Here is a 27,932-nt window from a genome sequence, read left to right on the forward strand (position 1 = left end):
TCAAGATGTATGACATATCTATCATCTAATTATCTTTGTATCATCCATTGTCTATATATCTCTATCATCTATCATCTATCTATCTATCATCTATCTATCTAATCATCTATCTATCATCTATCTATCTTCCTATCACCTATGTATCTATCTATCCATCTGATTCTCTTTATCTCATTTAATGTATTTTGCCCTCAACTGGGAGAGTGTCTCTTCCTCCTGAAATCTTTCTCTAGCGCCCTCTACTGACAAAGTTTAATATCATGCACGGTGAAACTATTTAAAAAGTCCAGGTTGGTTTTTGCAGAGCAGTAATGAAGGGAGAATTTGGAGTTGAGAAAAAAAAAATCACTAACTATTTTTGCTTTAAACAGTTAATTACACTTTAAATGTATTTAAAACTATTTTATATTTGTCCACATGTTTACTGTTTCCAGTGTTCTTCATTCTTTTGTGTAGGTCCAAGTATTCATCTAGAATCATCTTGTTTCTCCATAAAGAACTGCTTAAAAAATGTCTTTAGTGAAGATGATAAGCCTCCTCAGCGCTTGTTTGTCTGAAAAAAGCCCTTTATTTTGCCTTCAGTTTTGAAGATTTGTTTGTGTTTTGCTATTTTGAAAGATATGACATTCCCCCCCAGCATTTTAAATACATCTTTCCGTTGGGTGTTGACTTGTATGATTCCTTCTTTTCAAGTTTTTGCTTAGAAATAATTTAAAACTTACAGAAATGTACAAAAATAATAGTGTCTCCATGTACCTTTCACTGCGCTTCCACGCATCACATAACCCTAAGGCCAGTGATCAAAGCTAGAAAATTACATTGGTACAATATTATATTGATGTTTTATTCAAATTTTATCAATCGTGCCACTCGTCCCCTTCAACCGCACTTGTCACCAGCCGCAATGACAGTTATTTATTGCAAGAGGGGAACCTGGGGAGGATTGGGGGAAACCTCCCACTCCTTTCCGTGGGGTCCCGGGTGCCCGAGCCAGGCGCGCTGTGGCTCCTGCGGGAGTCCGCTTAGGTCGGATTCACCACCTTGCCCAGGAAGAGGCTGCTCCACGTGAAGTCGTCGAAGATCATGACGACGAAGGGCCGGTTGAAGCGTATGGTGAGCGGCTCGGGCGCCGCATTCAGACGGACCGGGGTGCGGGCGGCTGCCTCCAGGCCCTTCTCATCGAGTTGCAGCGCCGCCTTATGGACCACCTGGTGGGAACCGACAGAGCGCGGAGGATGAGCACCTGCTGCATAGGCAGCGCTTTCGGAGCCCCATCGCTTTGGCTCCTCCCACCCTCAGTTTTCTGGATGGCGAAGCCGAGGCTCAGAGAAGGTCACCTGCTGGCTCCTCATCTACGTGGCAGCCCCAGGACTAGCGCCGGGTTCTGTCCACCTCCGGAACCCAGGCCACACCCAGACTTCCTCCCTAGAAAGCGGGCAGGTGGAGCCCACCAGTGGAGATCAAGGGTCTGAAACTGGACTTCAGCATCCATATCGGGCTCCCTTTACCGGGTCCTGGGCTGGTGGAGGGAGACCGCGCTCCCTCTCCACTCTGCCAGTTATTGCGAGGGTTCAGTTCATGCAAAATGCTTGTGCCCACTCTGTAGGGAAAAGGGTCACCTCTAATTGTTGAAACATCCCTTGTTATGATCAGAATTAGAAGATAGCCTCAGGTCAATAAAACGCTTGAGTAGCTTATATGAAACGCCTTGGAGAGATCAGAACTGGCTGATTAAATAACAGTACCTATGGGACAGGCCTCTCATCGGTGGAGCAGCAGGGAACCAGAGGCTCAGAGTGCTCTGTAAATAGGCCCACAGGGCTAGTGAGAAGCTCAGCCTGGCTAGGAACCCCTGCAGTGTGTCTTTGGAATATGAGGTTTTGAGTCAAAAGTCAGGCTATTTACTAGCTCTGTGACCTTGATGAGGTATTCACCCTGCCCCAGCCAGAGATTCCTCCTCTGAGAAACTGGGGTAACACCCACCCTGTAAGGAGGTAGTTGTTTGACTGAGTCCTTCACACACAGGTATTTTATTGAGCACATACTGTGTGCCGACATCAAGATGGTCAAAGTCTGTGTGTGTGAGGGAGGGGGCTGTTGCCACCACAGCTTTCTCCTGTTCCCTCTTGTTTTGTCACCCACAGGACTGCAAGATCCTGCGAGGGTAGGGACACCCAGTGTCTAGCACAGGTTGGGGCACATAGAACATGTTCTATAAATATTTTCTGAATGAGTGAATAACAGAACATAAAGCTGAAGGATGGAGATAATGAATGTCATTGGGTAGAAGATTCAGTGTGATATCATGCAGATGTTTCCTTTTTGCTGGGGGCCGCTCACAGCCCTGCCATGGTGACTTGGTCTTCCACAGCGCCCCCTCTGTGTGGCCTGGCAGGACGGGTGGATACCTGGACTGTGGTGCTGCCTTGTCACTAGCTTCCTGTGTGATTTTGGGGACTTCAAGTTCTTGCTGAGCCTCCATTTAGCCTGTTGTAAAACCAGGGGCTTGGACAAGACCTCTCAGCCTGGGGCCTAGAGGCCTTCTCATGAACGGCCTCCATGTTGTTTATTATTATTTGTATTGTGAATTTGGGGAGAAAAGAAGGATGCGCTCTGGAGACACCTACCTTTGACACTTTCAGCGGGGCCTCTTGGGTGATGCCTGAGAAATGTGTCCGGTTGTTGAGCAAGTCTGCAATACCCATGTCCCCCACGATGCCCCCAAGGTCATAGGCTCCGGAGATGGAGACCTTCGGGATGTACAGGTCCACCTGGCTGTTCGGGGTAAGAAGATGAGGTTAGACTTTCCTGGGGCTGGGCCCGACCAGCCAGACTCTTGTTTCCCCTGTGATCCCTCCAGAGCCTGCATCCCAGCTGGACCTGCTCTTTGGGGACAGGGGAAGGGACAGGGCAAGGGGCAGGATCTGCCTGTCCCTTCATCACACAGGCAGCTTCCTCTCTGGGCCACTGAATTGCAAAGTCTTTTCTTCTCAGCTCTTTCTCTGAGCTGATTCCACCTGATCCAGCTAAACTACCAGACACTGAGCAAAGAGTCCCTAAAGAAGTCCTTGTGGGCAAAATAAATAAAAGCAAAAATAAACAAATGGGACTGAATCAAACATATAAGCTTTTGCAAATCTTTAAAACCATAAACAAAACAAAAAGGCAACCTATGGACTGAAGAAAATATTTGCAAGTGATGCTACTGACAAGGGCTTAATTTCCAAAATATACGAACAGCTCAAACAACTCAATATCAAAAAATCAAACAACCCAATCAAAAAATGGGGAGAAGACCTAAATACACATTTCTCCAAAGAAGACATACAAATGGCCAACAGGCACATGAAAAGATGCTCAATATCACTAATTATTAGAGAAATGCAAACCAAAACCACAATGAGAGACCACCTCATACTGGTCAGAATGCCATCATTAAAAATAATAAGTGCTTGAGAGGGTGTGGAGCAAAGGGAACCCTCCTACACTGTTGGTGGGTGAGAATGTAAATTGGTGCAGCCACTACGGAAAACAGTATGGAGGTTCCTTAAAAAACTAAAAATAGAGTTATCATATGATCCAGCAGTCCCACTCCTGGGCATATATCCAGAAAAGATGAAAACTCAATTCAAAAAAGACACATGCACCCCAATGTTCATAGCAGCACTATTTACAATAGCCAAGACATGGAAGCAACCTAAATATCCAACAACAGACGAATGGATAAAGAAGATGTGGTACATGTATACAATGGAATATTACTCAGCCATAAAAAAGAATGAAATAATGCCATTTGCAGCAATATGAATGAACCTAGAGAATATCATACTAAGTGAAGTAAGTCAGACAGTGAAAGACAAATGTTATAAGATATCACTTATACGTGGAATCTAAAAAATAATACAAATGAACTTATTTACAAGACAGAAAGAGACTCGCAGACACAGAAAACGAACATAGTTATTGAAGGGAAGCGGTGTGAGGGACAAATTAGGAGTATGGAATTAATAGATACACACTACCACATATAAAATAAATAAACAACAAGGATTTGCTGCACAGCACAGAGAATTATACTCACTATCTTGTAATAACCTATAATGGAAAGGAATGAAAAAAGGAGGTATATATATGTATATATCTCCATATATATAACAGTCACTTTGCTGTACACCTGAAACTAACACAATATTGTAAATCAACTATACTTCAATTAAAAAAAAGAAAAAAGAAGAAGCCCTGTGGCCCCCCAAGCACCCCCTGGCAGAAGTGAAGGAGCGGAGGGAACATGCAGCTGGGAGCAGGGGTCCTGGCCCCAGCCATGCTGCTAATGCTGTGTGGCTTTAGCCAAGTCCTGTCCCTCTCTGTGCTAGTCCTCAACTACACAGCAAGGGAAAGAGAAGATGCCCGAAGCCCTGAAGTCAGTGATAGGGTACCGGCTCTCTAGAGGTGGGGGGGGAAGGCACGAGACCTTCTCTGCACTGAGCACGAGCTGCTCTGGGGAAGCCTGGAGGCTGGCAACCTGGGGGAAGTGAGGAGGAATTCAAGGCCAGTGGGACGTGTGACTTCTCTAGATGGGAAATAGCAACGGAAGGTAAGGTAGGCAGACCCGTACCCAGCACCTGGCGGATCTTCCTGACCTCCTTTATCTCATCTAATCCTCGCAGGCACACACAGCCTTACAAATTGGAGTCAACATCTTCAATTTCCAGATTGAGAGACTGAAACTCAAAAGAGGCTGAGGATTTTCCTCAAAGTCACGCCACTGGGAAGCAGCAGGACTATCAAGAAACCAGAACTAGTTGCCTTGAAGCCCCACCACGCCACCTCGGAGAGCTGCCCCCATGACCAGCACAGGCAGCAGGCAGGTGAGTGACAGCGGAGCAAGGGGACCGAGAGGAAGGCTCTCGCGAGAGCGCCCCGTGAGTGGGGCCCAGAGGCTTCCGGTGGGAGGTGGGCTGTCAGCTCGGCCCTGAAGGATGCTGAGTTCGGATGCATTAGAGAGCATGGTGGGGAGGGGGGTGGTGGTGCTGGGAGGGTGAGGAAGGAGAAGGTGGCGAACCCAGGGCAACATCATTGGGATGAAGTAGAGAACTCATGACCAATCACATATGATGTCTAAAGGTGCAAAGTTTTACCTTGAATGTTTATTTTTTAAAAACCTAGAAAAAAATGGCACGTGTTGTTGATTAATGTTGTTTAAGTATTTTAGTGAAGAGATTATTTTTGGAGTAAAGAGAAAGGGTATCTTTCGCCTCATTTTCAACACACTAGGGTTCAGAATTTGACTCTCGGCACCTTACCACCACCTGATGGCGCTGTACCCGAATTACAGGTTCCCTCTCACCGGTGGGGAGTGAGCTGGGGATGGGACGGTCGACTTGAAAAGCTGAAGAATGGACTCCTACCATCACCCAAACACAGGCTCACTTGCGCACACACACACACACACACACACACACACACACACACACACACACAGCCACACACTCGAGGGAGGGATGGTTGGTTCAAGGACGCTAAGAGCGCCTTCCGTGCCCCCCACGTAGCTCTGGGGGATCTCTCAGGAACACAGAGCTGACCACACCACTCTTCCCTGCAGAAGGGAGGTCAAACTCCCCAACAGTTCCCTGTCCACTCAGGGAACTGGATTAACCTCTCCAGAAGCACTAGCACTTAGCAACTCTCTGAGGGGATCATTTACAGTAAAAACAACCCGAAACCATAGAACACAAAACTAACATATATAATAAAGCAGAAGAGCTTGTTTCTAGATTTTTCTGCCTGCAAAATTCTTGGACGCCCAAGTTCATCCAAGGGGGATTCGTCTCTTCCTCTGCTGCTGCTGGCGCCCTGGGCAGGGCCTCCCCGACTTTGTTGGTGCCACTGCCTCTTCCACGCATGCTCTCGGCCGCTTGCTCCTGGCTGAACTTCCACTCAGGCAAGTGAAAGCGATCTGCTCTGCAGCCCCTTCCCCAGGCTTCTGGGTTAAAGTGTGGCTTCCCCGCCCCCGCCCCCAACTTTACACGTTATGCATCTCCTTCCCTCTCTTGCTCTGACAGAGCTTACGTTATTGTACCACTGTTAATTCCACCAGAATCCATTTTCTGCTCTGGAGTGCATGCCTCTTGAACCTATATTTTGTCTTATTCACCATTCTATCACTTGTGCTTAGCCCAGTTCAAGGCGCATAGCAGTCACTTCCATATATGTATATTGAATGAATGAATGAATGAATGAGTGAATGGCATGGTTCCTGGTCCACGAGGCTTCCTGAGGGGCTCTAGATCCAAGTGCTGGCTCCTTCTCCTACAGCCCCTCTTCCCTTTAAGTCTGCACCCCCCCACCCCCCACCAGCTCTCATGTTGGTTGGCTCCAGCACAGGCAGAACTCCAATCTCCCAAGAGTGAGGACCGTCTTCTTCAGAACATCTGCTCCCTCCTCGAAGGTGAGGATCAGGGCTGGACACAAGCTTGACTATAATTTTGATTTTCCTCTAGCTCAGAGGTTCCTGGGAAAAATGAGTTTATTATGTACTTATGTCCTGACTTTCTTACTTATTTACTGATTGAGTGATGGAAGAAACATTAGATCCCTCGAGTGACTTCACCATTCATAGGCTTTGCGTTGGTTCCAGGGTAGATACAGTGGCCACTGTCATTATGTTTTTTTGTGGTCTCCCAGGAATCTCCAGCAGTGCTTGGTCTCAGGTAAGCAAGATAATATCGTGGGTCAGTGTGGGCTGGGTGGTTGGTGAATTCAGTTTAAGAAAAAGACGAAAGATGTGATAATACAGAGGGTGGCTATCAACCTCCCGGGGAAGGAGGACCTCACTTTTGGGAATGCCCCCAAATATCAATAGCTCAGTGTCAATCGACAGGTGGTAAATAAGTGTGACCTCGAGGTCAGAAAACCCAGCAGACAGGAAAACAATGAGCCCTTGGGGAAGAAGGATGGTCAGGTGCACCCCTTTCCCACTTGCCCCACTTTCTGGAAACATGTCCAACTGCAGAAATCAACACAGCTGCTGGAGGGCTTACCTGCTGGTCAGGGACTCGGACCACCTCTGAATGGTGTCTCGGCTCAGCGAGCCAATGACTGAATCCATCTTCCCCTTGACCGGAAGGACAAAAAAGACGGTCTCGTTGCCCGTGTAGTCCATCTGTACCAGCTGGCAGGGAAGCACCGAGTCGTTCAGGTACTTGATGGTGCTTGACTGGAACATCATGGGCACCTTCACTGTGGTTGTCTCGTTCACGTAGAAGTTCTCTTCCCTGGTGCTTTCCAGATCGAAGGAGTGTGCCCATGTGCCTGGGAAGAGGAGGGAAGGGGAGGGGAGGAAACAGGCCTGTGAGAGCAGGAGGAAAACACACCTTGGGTGGCAGCAGAGTGCCAGGGGTGACTGCCAAGCAAGTTACACAGTGGCCTCCCTCAATCTGGAAGGTCCCCACCAGAGCTCCTGGAATTTTCTACTAAGATGTGAAATTCCCAGAGGTTTAAAGCCTGTTCCATCCTCGACCCTTTGGGGTGGGTTGAGGTAGCACAATTTCTGAGACTAACTTCTATGAAGGTGAGTCAAAAATTATCTGCACTCTGGCTGTAGAATTTCTATGGATAGTTTTTGACTCACCCTTGTAAAAATGGAAAGAGGGAGAGAACAGAGAATGCTGGCCTTAGGATTTGGGAGTAGGATTCAGTAAACCAGACTTCACCTTGTTGCCCCCGCCCTGGATTGGAGGGCTCTGGAAGTGGTGCTGGGGAAACTACCATCCATTCCATCCCCACCCGCAGACGTATGGCCACAGAAGCCCGGCAGGCAGCCTGGCTGCCCAATCAATTGTACCCACATTCCTGCAGGAGGCTCCCCACCTCCTGAGTGGCCCCGAGGGCCATGGTACATTTCCTAGAGGCAGAATCACGGTGAGACGAGTCTTTCAAGATTATAGATTCCTACCCCCACCTGCACTCAACTCCCATCCAACACGTTCCATGATGTCATCATGCAATGTTTGTTCCTCTTGTGATGGGGACCTCATTACCTAACAGATGGGACTTTCTGTTACTGGTCAATGCTGATGGGAAGGAAATTGCTCCTTAGATGAAGCCAAAGTCTGCCTGATGGTAATGCCTGCCTGCTGAGCCTCTTCAGCCCTTGCGTTTATTCCAAGCAACTCCAAGTCCTCTTGTAGGCAATAGATCCTTGGATATTTAGACATGGGTTGAGTCTTACCAGGGCCTTCTCTGCTCTAAGTTAAGTCTCCCCAGGTCTGGAGATGACTGAGGACCTTGAGTCCAGCAGGTCCCAATTGTCCTGGCCTCTCTTGACCTCCAGCCCAGAAGCCCTTGTGAGGTCACTGTTTTCCAACTGAGGCTGCTTGAAGGTGGCCAGAGCATAGCCCCAGGCAGACCCTTCTCCATCCTTCCAACTGTGGGATCTCTGGACCATGAGGCCAAAACTCTTGGTTCTGAGCCAGCCTCAACCCCCTGGAAGAGCTTGTAAGGGAGGCCACAGGCAGAAGCCAGAGGATGTAGGGAAAAGAGCAATGGATGTGGAGCCTGGAGACCCAGGGGCTATGCCTGGTCCATCCCTAATGACTGAGGCTGTCTCACAGCAAGTGAGATAATTAGTGGGTTCTTGAGCCATCCTCTAAAAGAAGTCTGGGCTCCTCAGAATTGAAGGGGGTAGTTTTGTAACTAACTCATCCAACTCACAGCCAAAAAATGTAGATAAAATGTTTTTCAGTGCTAGGTTTTTCATCCTTAAAAGTTTGCTGTGTGCTTTTTACTGAGTATTTCTTTCCTAGAAGCAAGTATAACATATATCCAGTTTGGCAGAAAACCAAATACAGAATGGGATCTAACCTCTAATTTAAGGGCTTTTTTCTTGAAAATTATTGGGTTAGGAGAATTCATGGTAGAGAAACGTAACAATTTAGGAAGGGAAATTGGAGAGAGCAAGGATGAGTCTTTGGAAAATCTTTCAACAATATTTCGAATGTTCTCCCAAAAAAGAGCTGTCAAGACAGTCCACTAAGTAAGGAATATGCCAGGTACACTGTACATGTCTTAAGTGTAGTGATGAGAGCCACACCAATCTTCATTTCTATTTATTATCCTGACTTGCTGGAAACATTTCAGTTTTTCTCAGCTTAAACAGGGGCTTGTTAATTAGCTTTGCTGTATCACAGAAAATCTGTGTATAACCAGGCAACCCACGCGCCTGTCAATGTCTGCTCCTGCATTCAAATGTTCAAACCCTCTCTGATTCTATTACCAGGAACTATTGTTTCCCATCAACTCAGCCCCACTGTGGTCACAAGAATGCTTACAACTGTGAGAGCAAAGCCCTGTGCCAAGTGATACCCTGTCAGCCCCTGTCCTGCTAGCCCCCTCTCAGGCTCCTCTCAGGCTCAGGAAGGCCCTCTCTCTACCTGGGTTTACTGTGCCATTCACCCCAGGCTGTGTTGCCAGAACCTCTATGCAACCACTGTTGGGTTCCTTCCATGTGCCAAGCACTATGCAAAGGCACTGTGGCCCCCAAAGAGATGGGGATGCTGTGCTCTAGTGGGAGAGATGGCCTGGAGAATTCATGGGAGCATCCAGAAACATTTCCGAGCAATCATTCCCAGACTCCTTGGCCTTCCCATGGTCGTGTGTAAAGAATATTGTCTTGTATCTTGAAAAGCCAAAGCCATCTTGAGAAAGAAGAACAAAGCAGAGGCATCACAACTCCTGATTTCAAACTGTATTTTAAAGCTCTAGGAATCAAAATATTATGGTACAGGCATAAGAACAGACACATAGACCAATGGAACAGTATTGAAAGCCTACATATAACCCTTCACATATATAGTCAACTAATATGTGACAAGGGAACCAAGAATACTCTTGGGGAAAAGATAATCTCTTCAATAAATGGTGCTGAGAAAACTGGATATTCACATGTAAAAGAATGAAACTGGACATCTATCTTACATCATTCACAAGAATTAACTTGAAATGTGTTAAAGACTTAAACATAAGACCTGAAACCATAAAACTCCTAGAAGAAAGTGTAGGGAAAAAAGAAACTCTTTGATATTAGTCTTAGCTATGATTTTTTTTTAATATGACACCAAAAGTACAAGCAACAGAGGGAAAAATAAACCAGTTGGATCACATCAAACTAAAAAGCTTCTGCACAGCAAAGGATACAATCAATAAAGTAAAAAGGCAACCTATGGAATGGAAGAAAATATTTGTGAAACATATAATGAATAAGGGGGTAATATCCAAAAATATATAAGGAACTCGTACAACTTTGATAGCAAAAAAAAAAAAAAAAAAAAAAAAAAGAAAGCCTCAAATAATCAAATTAAAAAATGGGCAGAGGACTTGAGTAGATTTTTTTCCAAAGAAGATATGCAAATGGCCAAAAAGTACAAGAAAATGAGCTCAAAATCACGAATCATCAAGGAAATGTGAGTTAAAACCACAATGAGATATCACTTCATACCTATCAGAATGGCTATTACCAAAAAGAAAAGAGAAAACAAGTTCCAGTGAGGATGTGGAGAAAAGAGAACCCTTGTGCACTGTTGGTGGGAATGTAAACTGGTGCAGCCATAATGGAACATAGTATGGAGGTTCCTCAACAAATTAAACATAGAGCTACCATATGCTCCAGTAATTCCACTTCTAGGTATATATCAGAAGGAAATGAACCCATTATATTGAAGAGATAGCTGCACTCCCATGTTTACTGCAGCGTTATTCACAATAGCCAAGATATGGAAACAATCTAAGTGTCCATCAATAGATGAATGGATAAAGAAAAGTGTGTGTATGTACACACACACAAACACACACCCCAATTGAAATATTATTCAGCCATAAAAGAAGGGAATCCTGCCATTTGCAACAACATGGATGAACCTTGAGGACATTATGCTAAGTGAAATAAGTCAGACAGAGAAAGACAAATACTGTATGCCCTCACTTATATGTGGAATCTAAAAATACAGAATTTATAGAAAGAGAGAAAAGAATGATGGGACAGGAGGCTGGGAGAAATGGGTACAGGTGGTCAAAGGTACAGACTTTCAGTTATGAGTAAGTTCTGGGGAATCTAATGTACAGCATGGTGACTACAGTTCATAATACTGTATTATATACTTAAAAGTTGCTAAGAGAGCAGATATTAAAAATCCTCATCATACACACACACACAGACACACAGACAAAATCTTGTGAGGTAATGGATGTGTTAACTAACCTTATCTGGGTAATCATCTCGCAATATATACGTATATCAAATCATCTTGTTGTATACCTTAAGCTTACGTGATAAGTCATTTATATCTCAATAAAGCTGGAGAAAAAAGAGAATGCTGCCTTTGCTGGTCAGTCTCTTACCCTCACTACCATCCAAGAAGGGAGGCCTTTGCCAGATGGGTTCCTGGACTTGTGCTGGAGAATAGTCAGAGAAAGACCAAGAGGCAGGAGCAGGGCTCACCAAGATGCTGAGTCAGTCCAGGTAATAAAGATCTGGGGGAGGGAAGGGGTTCAGTTGGCTAATGGGAGGCCCTGAGTGTGAGCTGGGGAGCAGAGAAATGGGCATATGGGATAATCTTTAATGTTGTTGAGAGAAACATTGAATATTATACTTTTTATTTGGCTGTATTACCTGCATTTCGTTGTATATGACACTTAATTGAAATGGAACCACCTGGGTCCAGGGTTACACGTTCTAACAGGATTCTTATTAAAATTAGGTGTGTAAAACAATTAGAGAAAGAAGAACAAAGAAACCCCAAAGTGAGCAGAAGAAAAGAAATCATAAAGTTCAGATCAGAAATAAATGAAAAAGAAAGGAAGGAAACAATAGCAAAGATCAATGAAACTAAAAGCTGGTTCTTTGAGAAGATAAACAAAATTGATAAACCATTAGCCAGACTCATCAGGAAAAAGAGAGAGAAGACGCAAATCAACAGAATTAGAAATGAAAAAGAAGTAACAACCAACACCACAGAAATACAAAAGATCATGAGAGACTACTACAAGCAACTATAAGCCAATAAATTGGATAACCTGGAAGGAATGGATAAATTCTTAGAAAAATACAATCTTTCAAGACTGAACCAGGAAGAAATAGAAAATATGAACAGACCAATCACAAGCACAGAAATTGAGACTGCGATTAAAAATCTCCCAATAAACAAAAGCCCAGGGCCAGATGGATTCACAGGAGAATTCTATCAAACATTTAGAGAAGAGCCAACACCTATCCTTCTCAAACTCTTCCAAAATATGGCAGAAGGAGGAACACTCCCAAACTCATTCTACGAGGTCACCATCACTCTGATACCAAAACCAGGCAAAGATGTCACAAAAAAAGAACATTATAGGCCAATATCTCTGATGAATATAGATGCAAAAATCCTCAACAAAATACTAGCTAACAGAATCCAACAGCACATTAAAAAACTCACACACCATGATCAAGTGGGATTTATCCCTGGGATGCAAGGATTCTTCAATATATGCAAATCAATCAGTGTGATACATCATATCAACAAATGGAAGGATAAAAGCCATATGATAATCTCAATAGATGCAGAAAAAGCTTTCAACAAAATTCAACATCCATTTATGATAAAAACTCTCCAGAAAATGGGCATAGAAGGAAATTACCTCAACATAATAAAAGCCACATACAAGAAACCAAAAGCCAACATTCTAAATGGTGAAAAACTGAAAGAATTCCCTCTAAGATCAGGAACAAGACAAGGGGGTCCACTCTCACCATTATTATTCAACATAGTTTTGGAAGTGTTAGCCACAGCAATCAGAGAAGAAAATGAAATAAAAGAAATCCAAATTGGAAAAGAAGTCAAATAGTTACTCTTTGCAGATGACATGATACTATACATAGAAAACCCTAAAGACTCTACCAGAAAACTGCTAGCACTAATCGATGAATTTAGTAAAGTAGCAGGATACAAAATTAATGTGCAGAAATCTCTTGTGTTCCTATACACTAACAACGAAAAAGCAGAAAGAGAAATTAAGGAAACTCTCCCATTTACCATTGCAACAAAAAGAATAAAATACCTAGGAATAAACCTAACTAAGGAGGCAAAAGACCTGTATGCAGAAAACTTTAAGACATTGATGAAAGAAATAAAAGATGATACAAAAAGATGGAGAGATATAGCATGTTCTTGGATTGGAAGAATCAACATTGTGAAAATGACTGTCCTACCCAAAGCAATTTAGATTCAGTGCAATCCCTATCAAATTACCAACAGCATTTTTCATAGAACTAGAACAAGAAATCTTACGATTTGTATGGAAACACAAAAGACCCCGAGCAGCCAAAGCAATCTTGAGAAGGAAAGATGGAGTTGGTGGAATTAGGCTTCCTGACTTCAAACTATACTACAAGGCCACAGTGATCAAGACAGTATGGTACTGGCACAAAAACAGAAAGGAAGATCAATGGAACAAAATAGAGAACTCAGAGGTAAACCCAAGCACATATGGGCACCTTATCTTTGACAAGGGAGGCAAGAATATACAATGGAAAAAAGACAGCTTCTTCAGTAAATGGTGCTGGGAAAACTGGACAGCAACATGTAAAAGAATGAAATGAGAACACTTCCTAACACCATACACAAAAGTAAACTCCAAATGGATTAAAGACCTACATGTAAGGCCAGACACTGTAAAACTCCTAGAGGAAAACATAGGCAGAACACTCTATGACATACATCAAAGCAAGATTCTTTTTGACCCACCTCCTAGAATCATGGAAATAAAATCAAGAATAAACAAATGGGACCTCATGAAACTTCAAAGTTTTGCACAGTGAAAGAAACCATAAACAAGACAAGAAGACAACCCTCAGAATGGGAAAAAATACTTACCAACGAAGCAATGGACAAAGGATTAATCTCCAAAACATACAAGCAGCTCATGCAGCTTAATACCAAAAAAACAAATAACCCAATCCACAAATAGGCAGAAGACCTAAATAGACATTTCTCCAAAGAAGACATACAGATGGCCAACAAACACATGAAAAGATGCTCAACATCACTAATCATTAGAGAAATGCAAGTCAAAGCCACAATGAGGTATCACCTCACACTGGTCAGAATGGCCATCATCAAAACATCTAGAAACAATAAATGTTGGAGAGGGTGTGGAGAAAAGGGAACTATCCTGCACTGTCGATTGGAATGTAAGTTGGTACAGCCACTATGGAAAACATTTTGGAGGTTCCTTAAAAAACTACAAATAGAACTACCATATGATCCAGTAATCCCACTACTGGGCATATACCCAGAGAAAATCATAATCCAAAAAGAAACATTTACCATAATGTTCATTGCAGCACTCTTTACAATAGCCAGGACATGGAAACAACCTAAATGCCCATCAACAGATGAATGGATAAAGAAGATGTGGCATATATATACAATGGAATATTACTCAGCCATAAAAAGGAATGAGATGGAGCTATATGTAATGAGGTGGATGGACCTAGAGTCTGTCATACAGAGTGAAGTAAGCCAGAAAGAGAAAAACAAATATTGTATGCTAACTCATATATACGGAATCTAAAAAAAAAAAAAAGGTACTGATGAACCCAGTGACAAGACAAGAATAAGGATGCAGATGCAGAGAATGGATTGGAGGACAAGGGGTTGGGGGTTCTGGGGGCGAAAGTGAAGCTGGGATGAAGTGAGAGAGTAGCATAGATATATATACACTACCAACTGTGAAATGCATAGCTAGTGGGAAGTTGCTTTATAGCAAGGGGAGATCAACTCGATGATGGTTGATGCCTTGGAAGGCCGGGAAGGGGAGGGTAGGGGGGAGTTGCGGGAGGGAGGGGATATGGGGGTATGTGTATAAATACAGCTGATTCACTTTGGTGTACCTCATAAGCTGGTACAAGAGTGTAAAGCAATTATATTCCAATAAAGAGCTTAAAAAAATTAGGTGTGGGCAGGGACTTCCCTGGTGGTGCAGTGGTTAAGAACCCACCTGCCATTGCAGGGGACATGGGTTCAAGCCGTGATCTGGGAAGATCCCACATGCTGCAGAGCAACTAAGCCTGTGCACCACAACTACTGAGCCTGCACTCTAAAGCCTGTGAGCCACAACTACTGAAGCCTGCATGCCACAACTAGTGAAGCCCATGCACCTAGAGCCTGTGCTTCACAACGAGAGAAGCCATCACAATGAGAAGCCCGTGCACCTGAACGAAGAGTAGCCCCCACTCACCGCAAGTAGAGAAAGCCCGCGTGCAGCAATGAAGACCCATTGCAGCAATAAATAAATGAATGAATGAATGAATAAATAAATAAATAAATAAAATTACATGTGTCAGTTAAAAAAAAATTAGGTGGGGGCAAACTGCATACAATGTGTATGAGGGACAAAGATTTGCCAGAGAGAATCAGGGGAGGCTTCATGGAGATGGTGACTTTTGAACCCAGATTTGAAGGGTGGGTAGAAGTTTTAGGCAGTCAGACAAGTTGAGGGAGGGCTCAGGGGACAGAATGGGCATGGGCCTTGTGTCAGGCAGAATGCCTACTCCACCTCCCCCAAGAATGTCCTAATCCTTGGAACCTGTGAATATGTTACATGGGAAGAGGAAATTAAGGTTGATAATCAACTGACTTTGAGTTGAGGAGATTTTTCTGGATTATTCAGTTGGGCTCACTGTACTCACAGCATCCATAAAAGTGGAAGAGGGTGGCAGGAGGGTCAGAGTCAGCAAGGAGATGTGATGGAAGCAAAGGTCAGAGTGATGTGATTACTAGCTCTGAAGAGGGAAGGGGGCCACAAGCCAAGGAATGCAGGCAGCTTCTACAGGCTGGAAAAGGCAGGGAACACATCCTCCCCTAGAGCCTCCAGAAGGAACACACCCTGGCACCCCCTTGACTTTAACCCAGAGTGGACCATTTTGGACTTCTGACCTCCAGAATTGTAAGGTCATAAATTTGTGCTGTTCTAAGACACCAAGTTTGTGATAATTTGTTACAGCAGCAATAGAGAACTCATATAGGCTTCCATGCGGACAGTCATGCTCAGAGTGTGTGTGTGTGTGTGTGTGTGTGTGTGTGTGTGTGTGTGTGTGTGTGTGTGCGTGCGCATGCGCATGTGTGTGCTGTGTGTTGGGAACTTGTATGAGGGAGTATGTTGAGACCTGAGTCTGGAGAAGACAGAAGCAGCAGATGATTCTTGGCCAGGATTCCTCAACCTTGGGACTCTAGCCATTCGGAGGCAGATATCACTGTGGGGGGCTGCTCTGTGCATTGTAGGACGTTGAGTATTCTCCTTGGCCTCTACCCACTAGATGCCAGTGGCACATTCCACCCATCCCCAGTTGTGACAACCCACAATGCCTCCAGACAGTGCCAAGTGTCCCTGAGGGGGGATGGGGGTGGGAATCCCCACTGCTATAGACTAAGGCGTGTAGATTTCATTCTCAGGGATAATACATCCCCAAATTACCTTCTCATAAGAATGATTAGGGGGAAGGGAGCCTTGTTGAAAATACAAATTCTGGGACATTCTTTCAGCAGTTTTGCTCTAGTTGATCTAGCGTAGGCTCTGGAATCCGTAATTTTAACAGGTTTCCATGGTGATTTTTATGGACAGGCATTTTGGAAAACTTTGCTCCAAACTGGTGAGGAGGCACTGTGGTTTGGCTGAGAGGGGTCTTGGTTGGAGCTAGCTTGGGAAGTGTGTGCAGGAAGGCTTAGGGGCTGTCTGGAAGTTCTGAGGGTGGGGGCTGTGTCTGTTTGGTTCTAGGCTGTATTTCCTGCCTCTGATCAAGTGCCTGACTCACAGCCAGAACTTGGCCAATATTTGTAGGCCACGAGGCAGCCAGACTGTTCATGCTTATTTGTTTGGGCCTTGAAACAACCTGCAAGAGCTTGGGCAAGTTGCTCTACTGGGCGTCATTTTGATCCTTGGTAAAGATGATACAATTCCACGTTTCTAATAGGATCAAGAGTATGCCCTTGTTTTTAATGGCTTTTACTATCCTTGGCAATAGTAGATGGGGCCTTGTCAGAATGGGATGGGTGAGGGGTACCTTTAAAGAAGATGTAGTTGACCAGGATGAGCATGGCTGAGCTATCTTTCTCCAAGAACAAGTCCACAATTTTCCCTTGTGTTTTGTTCTTGATATACTCGTTGATTTGTCTGCTGGCTCCTGCCCAGTCCTGGAAATCTGCAGTCAAGGCCTCCAACTCATAGTAGTGCTTGGTGTCTGCTGAGAATGACTCCAGAAGCTCCAGGCTGTTGTCAAGGAACAAGGCATTGCCCATGGTCATTTCCAAGGTGGTGTTTGACTCCCTGAGGAGGTGGTAGAGATGCCGGAAGCCCTGGTGGATCTCGGCTTCAGACATCTCCGTGAGGTTGAAGCCCAGGCCTTGGAGAAGCTGCCCCCGTGTGTAGCCTCTGGCACCCAGGGACAGCATAGCCAAGGCTGTGGAGATGCTCACAGGGGAGATAAAGACATTCTTGCCTGGAGCTGAGGCCACTAAGTGCTTATACAGGGTAAAGGCAAAGTCAACGTTGTTTGGAGCCAAGTGCCGGTGAGGGTTCCTCGTGCTCATGTCAGTGTCAGGGTCCTTAGCCTGGATGGTCCAGAGCCCACTGGTAGACAGCCAGAGGAGACAGATGTACAGGGTGAGCAACATTGTCCAGGATGGCCAGTTCCTGAAAAATCAGAAATGCTCATTAGATGATGTGGAGCCTCCGAGGCAGTGGGGCATGGTGAACAGTAGGCAGAAGACCCCATTGAAGACCCCACTCAAGCCCCGATTTCTTCTTCCACATTGGCTGTGTGACGTGGGGCAAGTCAATACTCTGGGCCTCAATTTCCTCACCTGAAAGTATAAATTACACCTGCTGTGATTTATCAAATACCTACCAGGTGCCCAGAATTTTGCCTCACCAACAATAAAGTATATAGGATTATTTTGATTTTAGGTAGGCAGAAGTGGAAGCTTAGAAAGGTTGAATATCCACCCAACTGACATATTCAAAGTACTGAAAGAAAAAAACTATCAACCAAGAATACTGTATCAGGCAAAATTGTCCTTTAAAGGGGAGGGAGAATTTAAGACATTCCCAGAGAAACAAAAGCTGAGGGAGTTCATTACCACTAGACCTCTCCTATGAGAAATGCTAAAGGTAGTACTTCTGGTTAAAATGAAAGAACACCAGAGGGACTTCCCTGGGTGCAGTGGTTAAGAATTCGCCTGCCAATGCAGGGCACACGGGTTTGAGCCCTGGTCTGGGAAGATCCTACATGCCATGGAACAACTAAGCCCGTGTGCCACAACTACTGAGCCTGTGCTCTAGAGCCTGCAAGCCACAACTACTGACCCCATGTGCTGCAACTACTGAAGCCCGCACACTTAGAGCCCGTGCTCTGCAACAAGAGAAGCCACCACAATGAGAAGCCTGCGCATTGCAATGAAGAGTAGCCCCCACTCGCCACAACTAGAGAAAGCCTGCGCACTGTAACAAAGACCCAACACAGCTGAAAATAAATTTAAAAAAAAAAAAGACAGAACACCAGAAAGTAAATAGAATCTGTAAGAAGAAATAAAGATCTCTGCTAAAGGTAAATATATGAGCAAGTATAAAACTAGCATTATTATAATTTTGGTTTGTAATTCCACTTTTTATTTTCTATATGATTTAAAACACTAATGCATAAAAAGTAATTATTCATATATGTTTTGGGACACACACTGAATAAAGATATAATTTGTGACTTAACTGAAAGGACATGAGAATGGAGCTACGTAGCAGCAGTTTTTGTATGCTATTGACGTTTCTGGCATAAATTCAAATGCGAGTGATATAAACTTTAGGATGTTAAATGCAACTTCCATTATAACCAGAAAGAAAATAGTTATAGAGTATGCACAAAAGGAAGTGAGAAGGGAATTGAAATGTTTCACTACAAAAAATCAACTAAACACAAAAGAAGACAGTAATGCAGGAAATAAAGGACAAAAAAACTATAAGGCATACAGAAAACAGATAGGAAAATGATAGAGTAATCTCTCCATATGAGTAATTACTTTAATATAAATGGATACAATTCTCCAATCAAAAGACAGACATTGGCAGAATGGGTTAAAAAAAAAGAACCAACTATATGCTCACTACAAAAGTCTCGCTTTAGATCCAAAGGCACAGATATGACTATGAAAGGATGGAAAAAGATATTGCGTGTAAATAGTCACCAAAAGAGAGTGCAGCTAGCAGGAGAAAGGAAACAATAAAGATTAGAGCACAGATAAATAAATAGAAAAACTGGAGAAAATCAATGAAACCAAAATATATCTAATCAATATAATATATAGTAAGGTAATATAACATGATATAATTATAATATAGTATAGTATAGTATAATATAATATAATGTAAATCTTCAAAGAGATTAACAAAATTGAAAAGCCTTTAGCTAGACTGAGTAAGAAAAAGAGAGAGAAGTCTCAAATTACTCAAGTCAGAAATAAAAGTAGGGGCATTACTACCTATTCTACAGAAATTTTTAAAAATTATGAGAATACGATGAAAAATTGAAAACTATACACCAACAGATTGGATAACCTAGATGAAATGGAAAATTCATAGAAACACAAAACATACCAAAATTAAACCATAAGGAAATAGAAAATCTGGATAGGCCTATAAGTAGTAAGGAAATTGAATCAGTAATTGAAAACCTCTCAACAAAGAAAAGCCGAGGATCACATGGCTTCAGTTTTGAATTCTACCAAACATTTAAAAAAGAATTCACACAAATTCTCCTCAAACTCTTCCAAAAAAGTTGAAGAAGAGGGAATACTTCCTAACTCATTCATTGCCCTGATAACCAAAGCCAAAGGCACCATAAGAAAAGAAAACTACAGACAAATATTGCTTATGAACATTGATACAAAAATCCTCAACAAAATGCAAGCAAATAGAATTCAGCAGCATATTAAAAGGATTTTACACTATGACCAGGTGGGATTTATTCCTGGAATGCAAGGATGTTTCTATATCTAAAAATTGATCAATGTAATATACCACATTAACAGAATGAAGGAAAATAATCATATGATCATCTCAATTAATGCAGAAAAAGCATTTGACAAAATTCAATGTCCCCTTTCATGATAAAAACACTCAACAAACTGGGAGTAGAAGGAAACTACCTCAGCATAATAAAGGCCATATATGAAAAGCCCACAGCTAACATCATACTCAATGGTGAAAGATTGAAAGCTTTTCATTTCAAATTCAGAACAAGACAGGATGCCTGCTTTTGCCTCTTCTATTTAACTGAAAATTCTAGCCAGAGAATCAGGCAAGAAAAAGAAGTAAAATGCATCCAAACTGGAGAGGAAGAAGTAAAGTTATCTGTTCACAGGCAACATGATCTTATACATTGAAAACCCTAAAGACAACAAAAAACCTATTAGAACCAATAAATTCTGCAAATTAGCAGGATACAAAATCAACACACAAAAATCAGCTCCGTTTCCATATACTAACAATAATGAGCAATCTGAAAAAAAAATTAAGAAAACAATTCCATTTAATATAAACATGGAAAGAATAAAATATCTAGGAGTTGAGTTAACCAAGGAGGTGAAAGACTCATACACTGGAAACTGCAAAATGTTGCTGAAAGAGATTAAAGAAGATATAAGTAAATAGAAAGACATCCTGTGTTCATGGATTGGAGGACATAATATGTCAAAATTATCCAAAGAAATCTATAGAGTCAATGCAATTCGTCTCAAAATCCTGTGATGTATTTTGCAAAAACAGAAAAATCCATCCTGTAAGCTTGGAGGGTATTATGCTAAGTGAAATAAGTCAGAGAAAGACAAATGCTGTATGATATCACTTATATGTGGACTCTAAGAAATACAATAAATTAGTGAATATAATAAAAAGGAAGCAGACTCACAGAGAACAAACTAGTGGTTGCCAGTGGGGAGGGAGGAAGAGGAAATATAGGGGTGGGGGAGTGGGGGGTACAGACTCCCTGACTTCAAACTGTACTACAAAGCTACAGTCATCAAAATGTAAGGTACTGGCACAAAAAACAGAAATAGAGATCAATGGGACAGGATAGAAAGTCCAGAGAGAAACCCACGCACCTGTGGTCACCTAATCTATGACAAAGGAAGCAAGAATATACAATGGAGAAAAGACAGCGTCTTCAATAAGTGGTGCTGGGACACTGGACGGCTACAGGTAAAAGAATGAAATTAGAACACTCCCTAATACCATACACAAAAAATAAACTCAAAATGGAAAAAAGACCTAAATGTAAGGCTGGATACTATCAAACTCTTAGAGGAAAACATAGGCAGAACACTTTCTGACACAAATCACAGTGAGAATTTTTTGATCCACCTCCTAGAGTAATGAAAATAAAAACAAAAATAAACAAATGGGATCTAATGAAGCAAAAGCTTTTGCACAGCAAAGGAAATGAAAACCCACAGAATGGGAGAAAATATTTGCAAACAAAGCGACTGAAAAGGGATTAATCTCTGAAATATACAAACAGCGTATGCAGCTCAGTATCAAAAAAACAAACAACCCAATCAAAAAATGGGCAGAAGACCTAAATAGACATTTCTCCACATAAGACATACACATGGCCAAAAAGCACATGAAAAAATGCTCAACATCACTAATTATTAGAGAAATGCAAATCAAAACTACAATAAGGTATCCCCTCACACCAGTTAGAATGGCCATCATGAAAAAATCTACAAACAATAAATGCTGGAGACAATGTGGAGAAAATGGAACCCTCCTACACTGTTGGTAGGAATGTAGATTGTTACAGCCACTATGGAGAACAGTATGGAGATTCCTTAAAGAACTAAAAATAGAGCTACCATATGATCCAGTAATCCCACTCCTGGGCAAATATCTTGAGAAAACCATAATTCAAAAGGATACATGCACCCCAATGTTCATTGCAGCACTATTTACAATAGCCAGGACATGGAAGCAACCTAAATGCCCATTGGCAGAGGAATGGATAAAGAAGATGTGGTACATGTACACAATGGAAAATTATTCAGCCATTAAAAAAAAAAAGCAAAATAATGCCATTTGCAGCAACATGGATGGACCTAGAGATTGTTATACTAAGTGAAGTAAGTCAGACAAAGGCAAATATCATATGATATCGCTTACATGTGGAATCTAAAAAAAATGGAACAAATGAACTTATTCACAAAACAGAAATAGAATCACAAATATCGAAAACCAACTTACAGTTACCGGGGGAAAAGAGGAGGAGGAGGGATAAATTGGGAGATTGGGATGGACATATACTACGGTATATAAAATAGACAGTACTGTATATAAAATAGATAACTAATAAGGACCTACTGTATAGTACAGGGAACTCTACTCAATACTCTGTAATGACCTATATGAGAAAAGCATCTAAAAAAGAGTGGATATTTGTATATCTATAATGGATTTACTGCTGTACAGCAGAAACTAACACAACATTGTAAATCAACTGTACTCCAATAAAAATTTAAAATAAATAAAGAAGTATATAATAACAAATGTGAATGAACAGCCAGGTACAGAGATTCAGGCGAGGTCCAGTAGGGTCCCAAGCACAGGAGCTCCTGACCCTGTGCCTTATGTGTACGTCACCCTCTCGGCAGGTAGATGTGCTCCCTAACCCAGAAGCTCTCGGAACCCCCCACTCTGGGGCTATTTATGGAGGCTTCATCACATAGGTGGCATCGATGGTGAACTCAGTCTCCAGCCCCTCGCCCCTTCCTGCGGGATGAGAAGGCGGGGCTGAAAGTTCCAAGTTCCAGTCACGACTTGGTCCTTCTGGTGACCTGCCCCCATCCTGAAGCCATCCAGGAGCTCACCCAGAGTCGCCTCATTAGAGCAAAAGACATTGCTGTCACCCCGGAAATTCCGAGGGATTTTGGAGCTCTGCGTCAGGAAGCAAGGTCAAAGACCAAATATTAGAAAAAAAGATGCTTCTCGTGTTCTTATCACTTAGGAGATGACAAGGGTTTTAGGAGCTCTGCGCCGGGAACCATGGGCAGAGATCAGTGTTTTTTTTTTCTATATTTCACAGTGGTACATGTCTGCGGTTAAATACTATTCAGCCTTCGAAAACATGAAATTCTGATACATGCTACAACAAGAATTAACATTGAAGACATGCTAAGTGAAATAAGCCAGTCAGAACAAGACAAATATTGTGTGATTCCACTCACATGAGAGCCCTAGAGCAGTCAAATTCATAGAAACTGAAAGTAGAATAATGGTTAACAGGGGGGAGGGGGAAATGGGAGTTAGGGTTTAATAGGTAGAGTTTCAGTTTGGGATGATGAAAAAGTCCTGGAGATAGATTGTGGTGATATTTGCACAGCCATGTGAACTTACTTAATACTAGAGAACTGTACACTTAAACCTGGTTGAAATGCTCAATCTTTATATATCTTTCCACAATAAAAATTAATTATAAGCCATTAAAAAAGTTTGATAAGAGCAATTCAAAAAATGCAGCCAAGGTCAGAATCAGTAAGTGGACATTCTGTCTGCAAGGTCAGTGGTCCCAAGTTCTGCGCTTTATGGAACCCTCTGTATCCCAATAAAGAAGGGATGCTCCTAGGAGAAGCAGGTCCCCCTGCACCACCCCACCTACAGGATTGGCCATGCTGGGAGGGGGCTGGGAACCCACAGTGAAACCAGTCCCCTGGGAGAATGAGTGCACGCTGAGTGCGGGAACCACTGATCTGCTCCAGAACACCCCCGAGGCTCTTTCCCTGGCCTGCTCCAAACCCAGATCTTCACAAGAGATGGGTGCAAACATGCCTCCCTCCATGTGGTGGAAATACAACTCCTGCTCTGAGTTCCTTGCTTCTTGGCTTTGATAACAGTCCTGCCGCCCTGCCCAGCTGCCTGGCTTACAGACAGTTCTCCATTTTTCTGGGTTTTGTGGCAGACCAAGTCGGATGAGGCTCTCAAGCGTTGCTTTTTATGACTTAGGTGACGTGGGTGCACTGTCTGAACTCTGTTTCCTTGATAAAAAACAGAGTTGATAATAACACCCACCCCTGGCTTGGCCTATTTTACCTTCTAAATTTCTGGGGTTTGTCCTCTCTTCTCCAGTCTCAGGACACAGCCCAAGTTTGGGGCTTGGCATCTCTCCCAGTCGCCCCCCCCGCCCCGCCCCCTCCTTGCTTCCTCCTCTCCTCCTGCCAACCTTTCTTTCCTCCGCAACCGGGACATCTTTCCAAAATCAAAAGATGGGCCATTCTCCTCCAGAAAAACTTTCAGTGACTCCTATTGCCTCCTGGCAGGGCTGATCCTCACTGACTTGGCCCAGAGAGTCCTCATGTCCAGTCCCTGGCGACAGCCCCCCCACAGCCTCAAATCTGCCCCCTTGAAGTCTCAGTCACAGCAACACTGAGTGTCTTGGAATGTCCTCCCTGCACGTACCAGACTTTCATCCCTCTGCCCGGGTCAGGCTAGGGAGGTCATTCCATTCCCTAATGTTTACAAAGCCTGGCTCTGGCCTAATAGCTGGGGACAAAGATTCGCCTGTTCTAGTCCTGCCCCATGTGGCTCCACTCCATTGGCCTGTGCCCTCCCTGTCATGCCTGGCTCGCTCCCTCTTGTCCTTTGGCACTCAGGTCCTGGGTCACCTCCTCCAGGAAGCTCTCCTCTGTGCTTCCCTCTGTCACTGTCCCTCTCAGACTGCAGTGAAACCTCTGCTTCAGCCCTGGCCACCTCCACACCTATCTTTGGTCCCTTCTTGGGCAAGGACCCCATGCAGTTCATAGCCCAGAATGGGATGGGCTTTCCCCAATAGAAGTTCTTTCCCCTTCCACTGTCTTCCTGCTGTCTGTGAGATTTTGAGCCTCATCCCTTCCTGTGCTAATCCTCCAAGATGGGGATTAAAACTCTACCCACCTCATGAGACTGTTGTGAATATCAGTCACAGCTGTTATCGGTGCTTTCTTTAATGACGTCACTTCAGGGGTTATCCTGGGCCCATTGTACAGATGAGAAAACTGAGGCCCAGGGAGTGAAAGCTGAAATTCCAAGCCCTGCCATCTGACTTTGTAGCCTGTGTTCTGCCTTTCTCTAGAGAGAAACAGCTCTCTGAAAAGTACCCAGCAATGTACAAATGCAGACTATCTTTATCCATGAATTTCATTTCACGTATGTCCTCCTTGTCCCTCATTTCTGAAGTCACACACACAGTTAACACCCACTGTGTTCTCTGTTTTCCCAAATGCCCCGTATAAGCTAGGTACAGTCCTAGGCCCTATGCATTTAAACCTCATACCATGTGGTGTTATGCTGTAGTTCTATCTGCAGGATCCTTGCCCCAGGTCACCGAGGGAGGAGGTGCGTGTGACTGTAGGATGCACAGTCTGTGCTGTGTCAGCCGGGCGCTGCTCTCCCCTACCTGTGTCCCCCGGTAGGGGCGCTGTGTTGTGCTGATCCATCCCAGCTCTCAGACTCCATCTCTGAGGCTGTTATGGCTGTCTGGCTGGCCTTACAAGCAACGTGCGATGGCTGGGAAAGGCTTTTAGTTCAGTGTCAACCCCTGCAAGGCAGGAGCCCAGGAGGAAGCAAAACCCCTATGGGTGACCCACAGACTCTGGAAAACCCTCCCCAGGGCTGCCTCCTATCCTTGCTGGGTGTCCTAATGCTCAATGCCCCCTTAAAAAAAATCAAACAAGCAAGATGTGGTCATGCCTTCGTTCTGGAGGCTGGGCAGGAGGGGGAGGGGTGGAGAGTCCTCAGCTGTTACTCACAGTCTGCAGTGGGCTCAGGCTGCAACTGCTGGCTTGGTCCTGCTGTCCTGAATCCTGTCATGTGTACAGTAAGCCGGCAGGCCCGCTGTCGCTAAATCTTGTTTGCCAGCTTCCCTGCTGGTTAATGGTTAGAGGGGGGCCAGTGGCCTTCACCATTTGGTGGTCCCCTCCCCCAGTCATTAACCAATGGGAGACTTTTCCAGGAAATTTGAGTAAACACAGCAATGCTGCGAATTAACTTTCTTCTGCATACAATTCCCTGGGGTTTTATTTTTTTAATATCAAAATGTGGCTGGAGTTGCGTCAGTGTTTGTGGTTGCCCTGTGGCAGCTGGCACAGAAGCCACAGGTGCCCTTAAGTAGTACGATGGTGCTGACACCTGTGAAGAACCAGGTGCTGAGCTTGGGCTGGGAATGAGTCCAGCAAGGTCCTGCCTTCACGGGAGGCAATGGTCTGATGGGAAAGACAGACGAATAAAAGCAGCTCAGTGCTTCCCAAGGATTATCTCATTTAATCTTCACAACGACTCTGTGAAGTGGATACTATTATTATTATTATTCTCTAGATGAGGAAACTGAGGCACATGATGCGTAAGTGAGCTGCCCTTGGGATTTGAATCCAAGACCATGTAACTCTGAAATCTAGCATCTTCCCTTCTCTCTTCCCCACATTTTTTATTCATCAGTTCTTTTTTGATGGCAGGTGACATACCAAACTCAAACAGCTTTAAACCAAAGTGAATATTTATTGGATCTCCTGAAGGAGAGTTCTGAAGTGTGGAGAGGGCTTCAGGCCTGGCTGGATCCAGAGGTTCCAAGATGGTCATCAAATCTCTGTCTCTTAAAAAAAAAAAAATTCTTTCTTAGTGCTGCTTTCTTCTGCTTTCCTGCTTTAGTCTCTCTATGGTGGAAACAAAGGTGGCCACTGCAGCTACAGGTTACTTGGTTCTAACTGGTAATTTGATATCAGAAGGAGACTTACTTTTTCTCAGTGTTTATATCAGTCCCCCAAAGGACATGCTTGCCCATCCTTGGACAGATAAAATGTGCTGAAGAATACAACATTGTAAATGAGATGGTAGGAGGGGCGCCATTGCGATGAAATCAAATCTTGTGCCCTCTGTTGGGTTGATGGTGCCATTACTACCTTGCAGGGATGGGGGGAGATGTTCCCATGAGGCCCAAAACTATGTTTTAGTAATACTTATTGGCCTTTCTGAGGTTTTTATTCTTTAAGCCAATTTTAGAATTTATAACTATGAATTTACTATTTTTCAAATCTCTGTCATATCAGTAATTATTTTTAATTTTTATTGCTTCTATATTTTACTTATATATTTTCTTATTTTTTTTTCCTCGAGGAGTCTAATTAGGGAGTTCTGTCTAGCTAATTAATCTTTTCAAAGGACCAGCTTTGAAAATCTTAAAAGTTTTGTTAACCCTTTTGGTTTTTTAAAAATCTAGATTTAAGAGAGACAGTTCAAGATGGGAGAGTAGAAGGACATGCACTCACACTGTCTTGCAAGAACACCAGAATCACAACTAACTGCTGAACAGTCATCGACAGGAAGACACTGGAACTCACCAAAAAAGATACCCCACATCCAGAGACAAAGGAGAAGCCGCAATGAGACAGTAGGAGGGGAGAAATTGCAATAAAATCAAACCCCATAACCACTGAGTGGGTGACTCACAAACTGGAGAACAGTTATACCACAGAAGTCCACCCAGTAAAGTGAGGGTTCTGAGCTCCACATCAGGCTTTCCAACCTGGGGGTCTGGCAATGGGAGAAGGAATCCCCAGAGAATCAGACTTTGAAGGCCAGCAGGATTTGATTGCAGGACCTCCACAGGACTGGGGGGAACAGAGACTCCCCTCTTGGAGGGCACACAAAAAGTAGTGTGCACGCTAGGACCCAGGGGGAAGGAGAACTGACCCCATAAGAGACTGAACCAGACCTACCTGCTGGTGTTGGAGGGTCTCCTGCCGAGGTGGGGGCCAGCTGTCACTCGCTTCAGGGATGGGGACACTGGTGGTGGAGGCTCTGGGAAGTGCTCATTGGTGTGAGCCCTCCTG

The 27,932-nt window shown here is 43.7% G+C and overlaps 1 protein-coding gene across 3 annotated transcripts; it reads right to left on the minus strand.

Annotated features, from left to right (window-relative positions):
* Positions 1 to 846: 846 nt before the first annotated feature.
* SERPINA6 (serpin family A member 6) lies at positions 847 to 27,932 on the minus strand. Of its 3 annotated transcripts, none has more exons than XM_057732994.1 (5): positions 27,819 to 27,932; positions 17,096 to 17,724; positions 7,041 to 7,311; positions 2,628 to 2,775; positions 847 to 1,208 (listed from the first exon to the last, which is right to left on the minus strand). In XM_057732994.1, exons 2-5 carry the CDS (start codon positions 17,703 to 17,705, stop codon positions 1,023 to 1,025), a joined length of 1,215 nt encoding a protein of 404 aa, XP_057588977.1. In that variant the 5' UTR covers positions 17,706 to 17,724; positions 27,819 to 27,932; the 3' UTR covers positions 847 to 1,022. The 3 variants fall into 3 exon arrangements, with proteins under 3 accessions (XP_057588977.1, XP_057588978.1, XP_057588979.1); XM_057732995.1 differs by lacking the exon at positions 27,819 to 27,932 and adding an exon at positions 25,857 to 25,913; XM_057732996.1 differs by lacking the exon at positions 27,819 to 27,932 and adding an exon at positions 25,505 to 25,548.

The sequence above is a fragment of the Hippopotamus amphibius genome, chromosome 4 (assembly GCF_030028045.1).
Source record: "Hippopotamus amphibius kiboko isolate mHipAmp2 chromosome 4, mHipAmp2.hap2, whole genome shotgun sequence".
NCBI lineage: Eukaryota > Metazoa > Chordata > Mammalia > Artiodactyla > Hippopotamidae > Hippopotamus > Hippopotamus amphibius.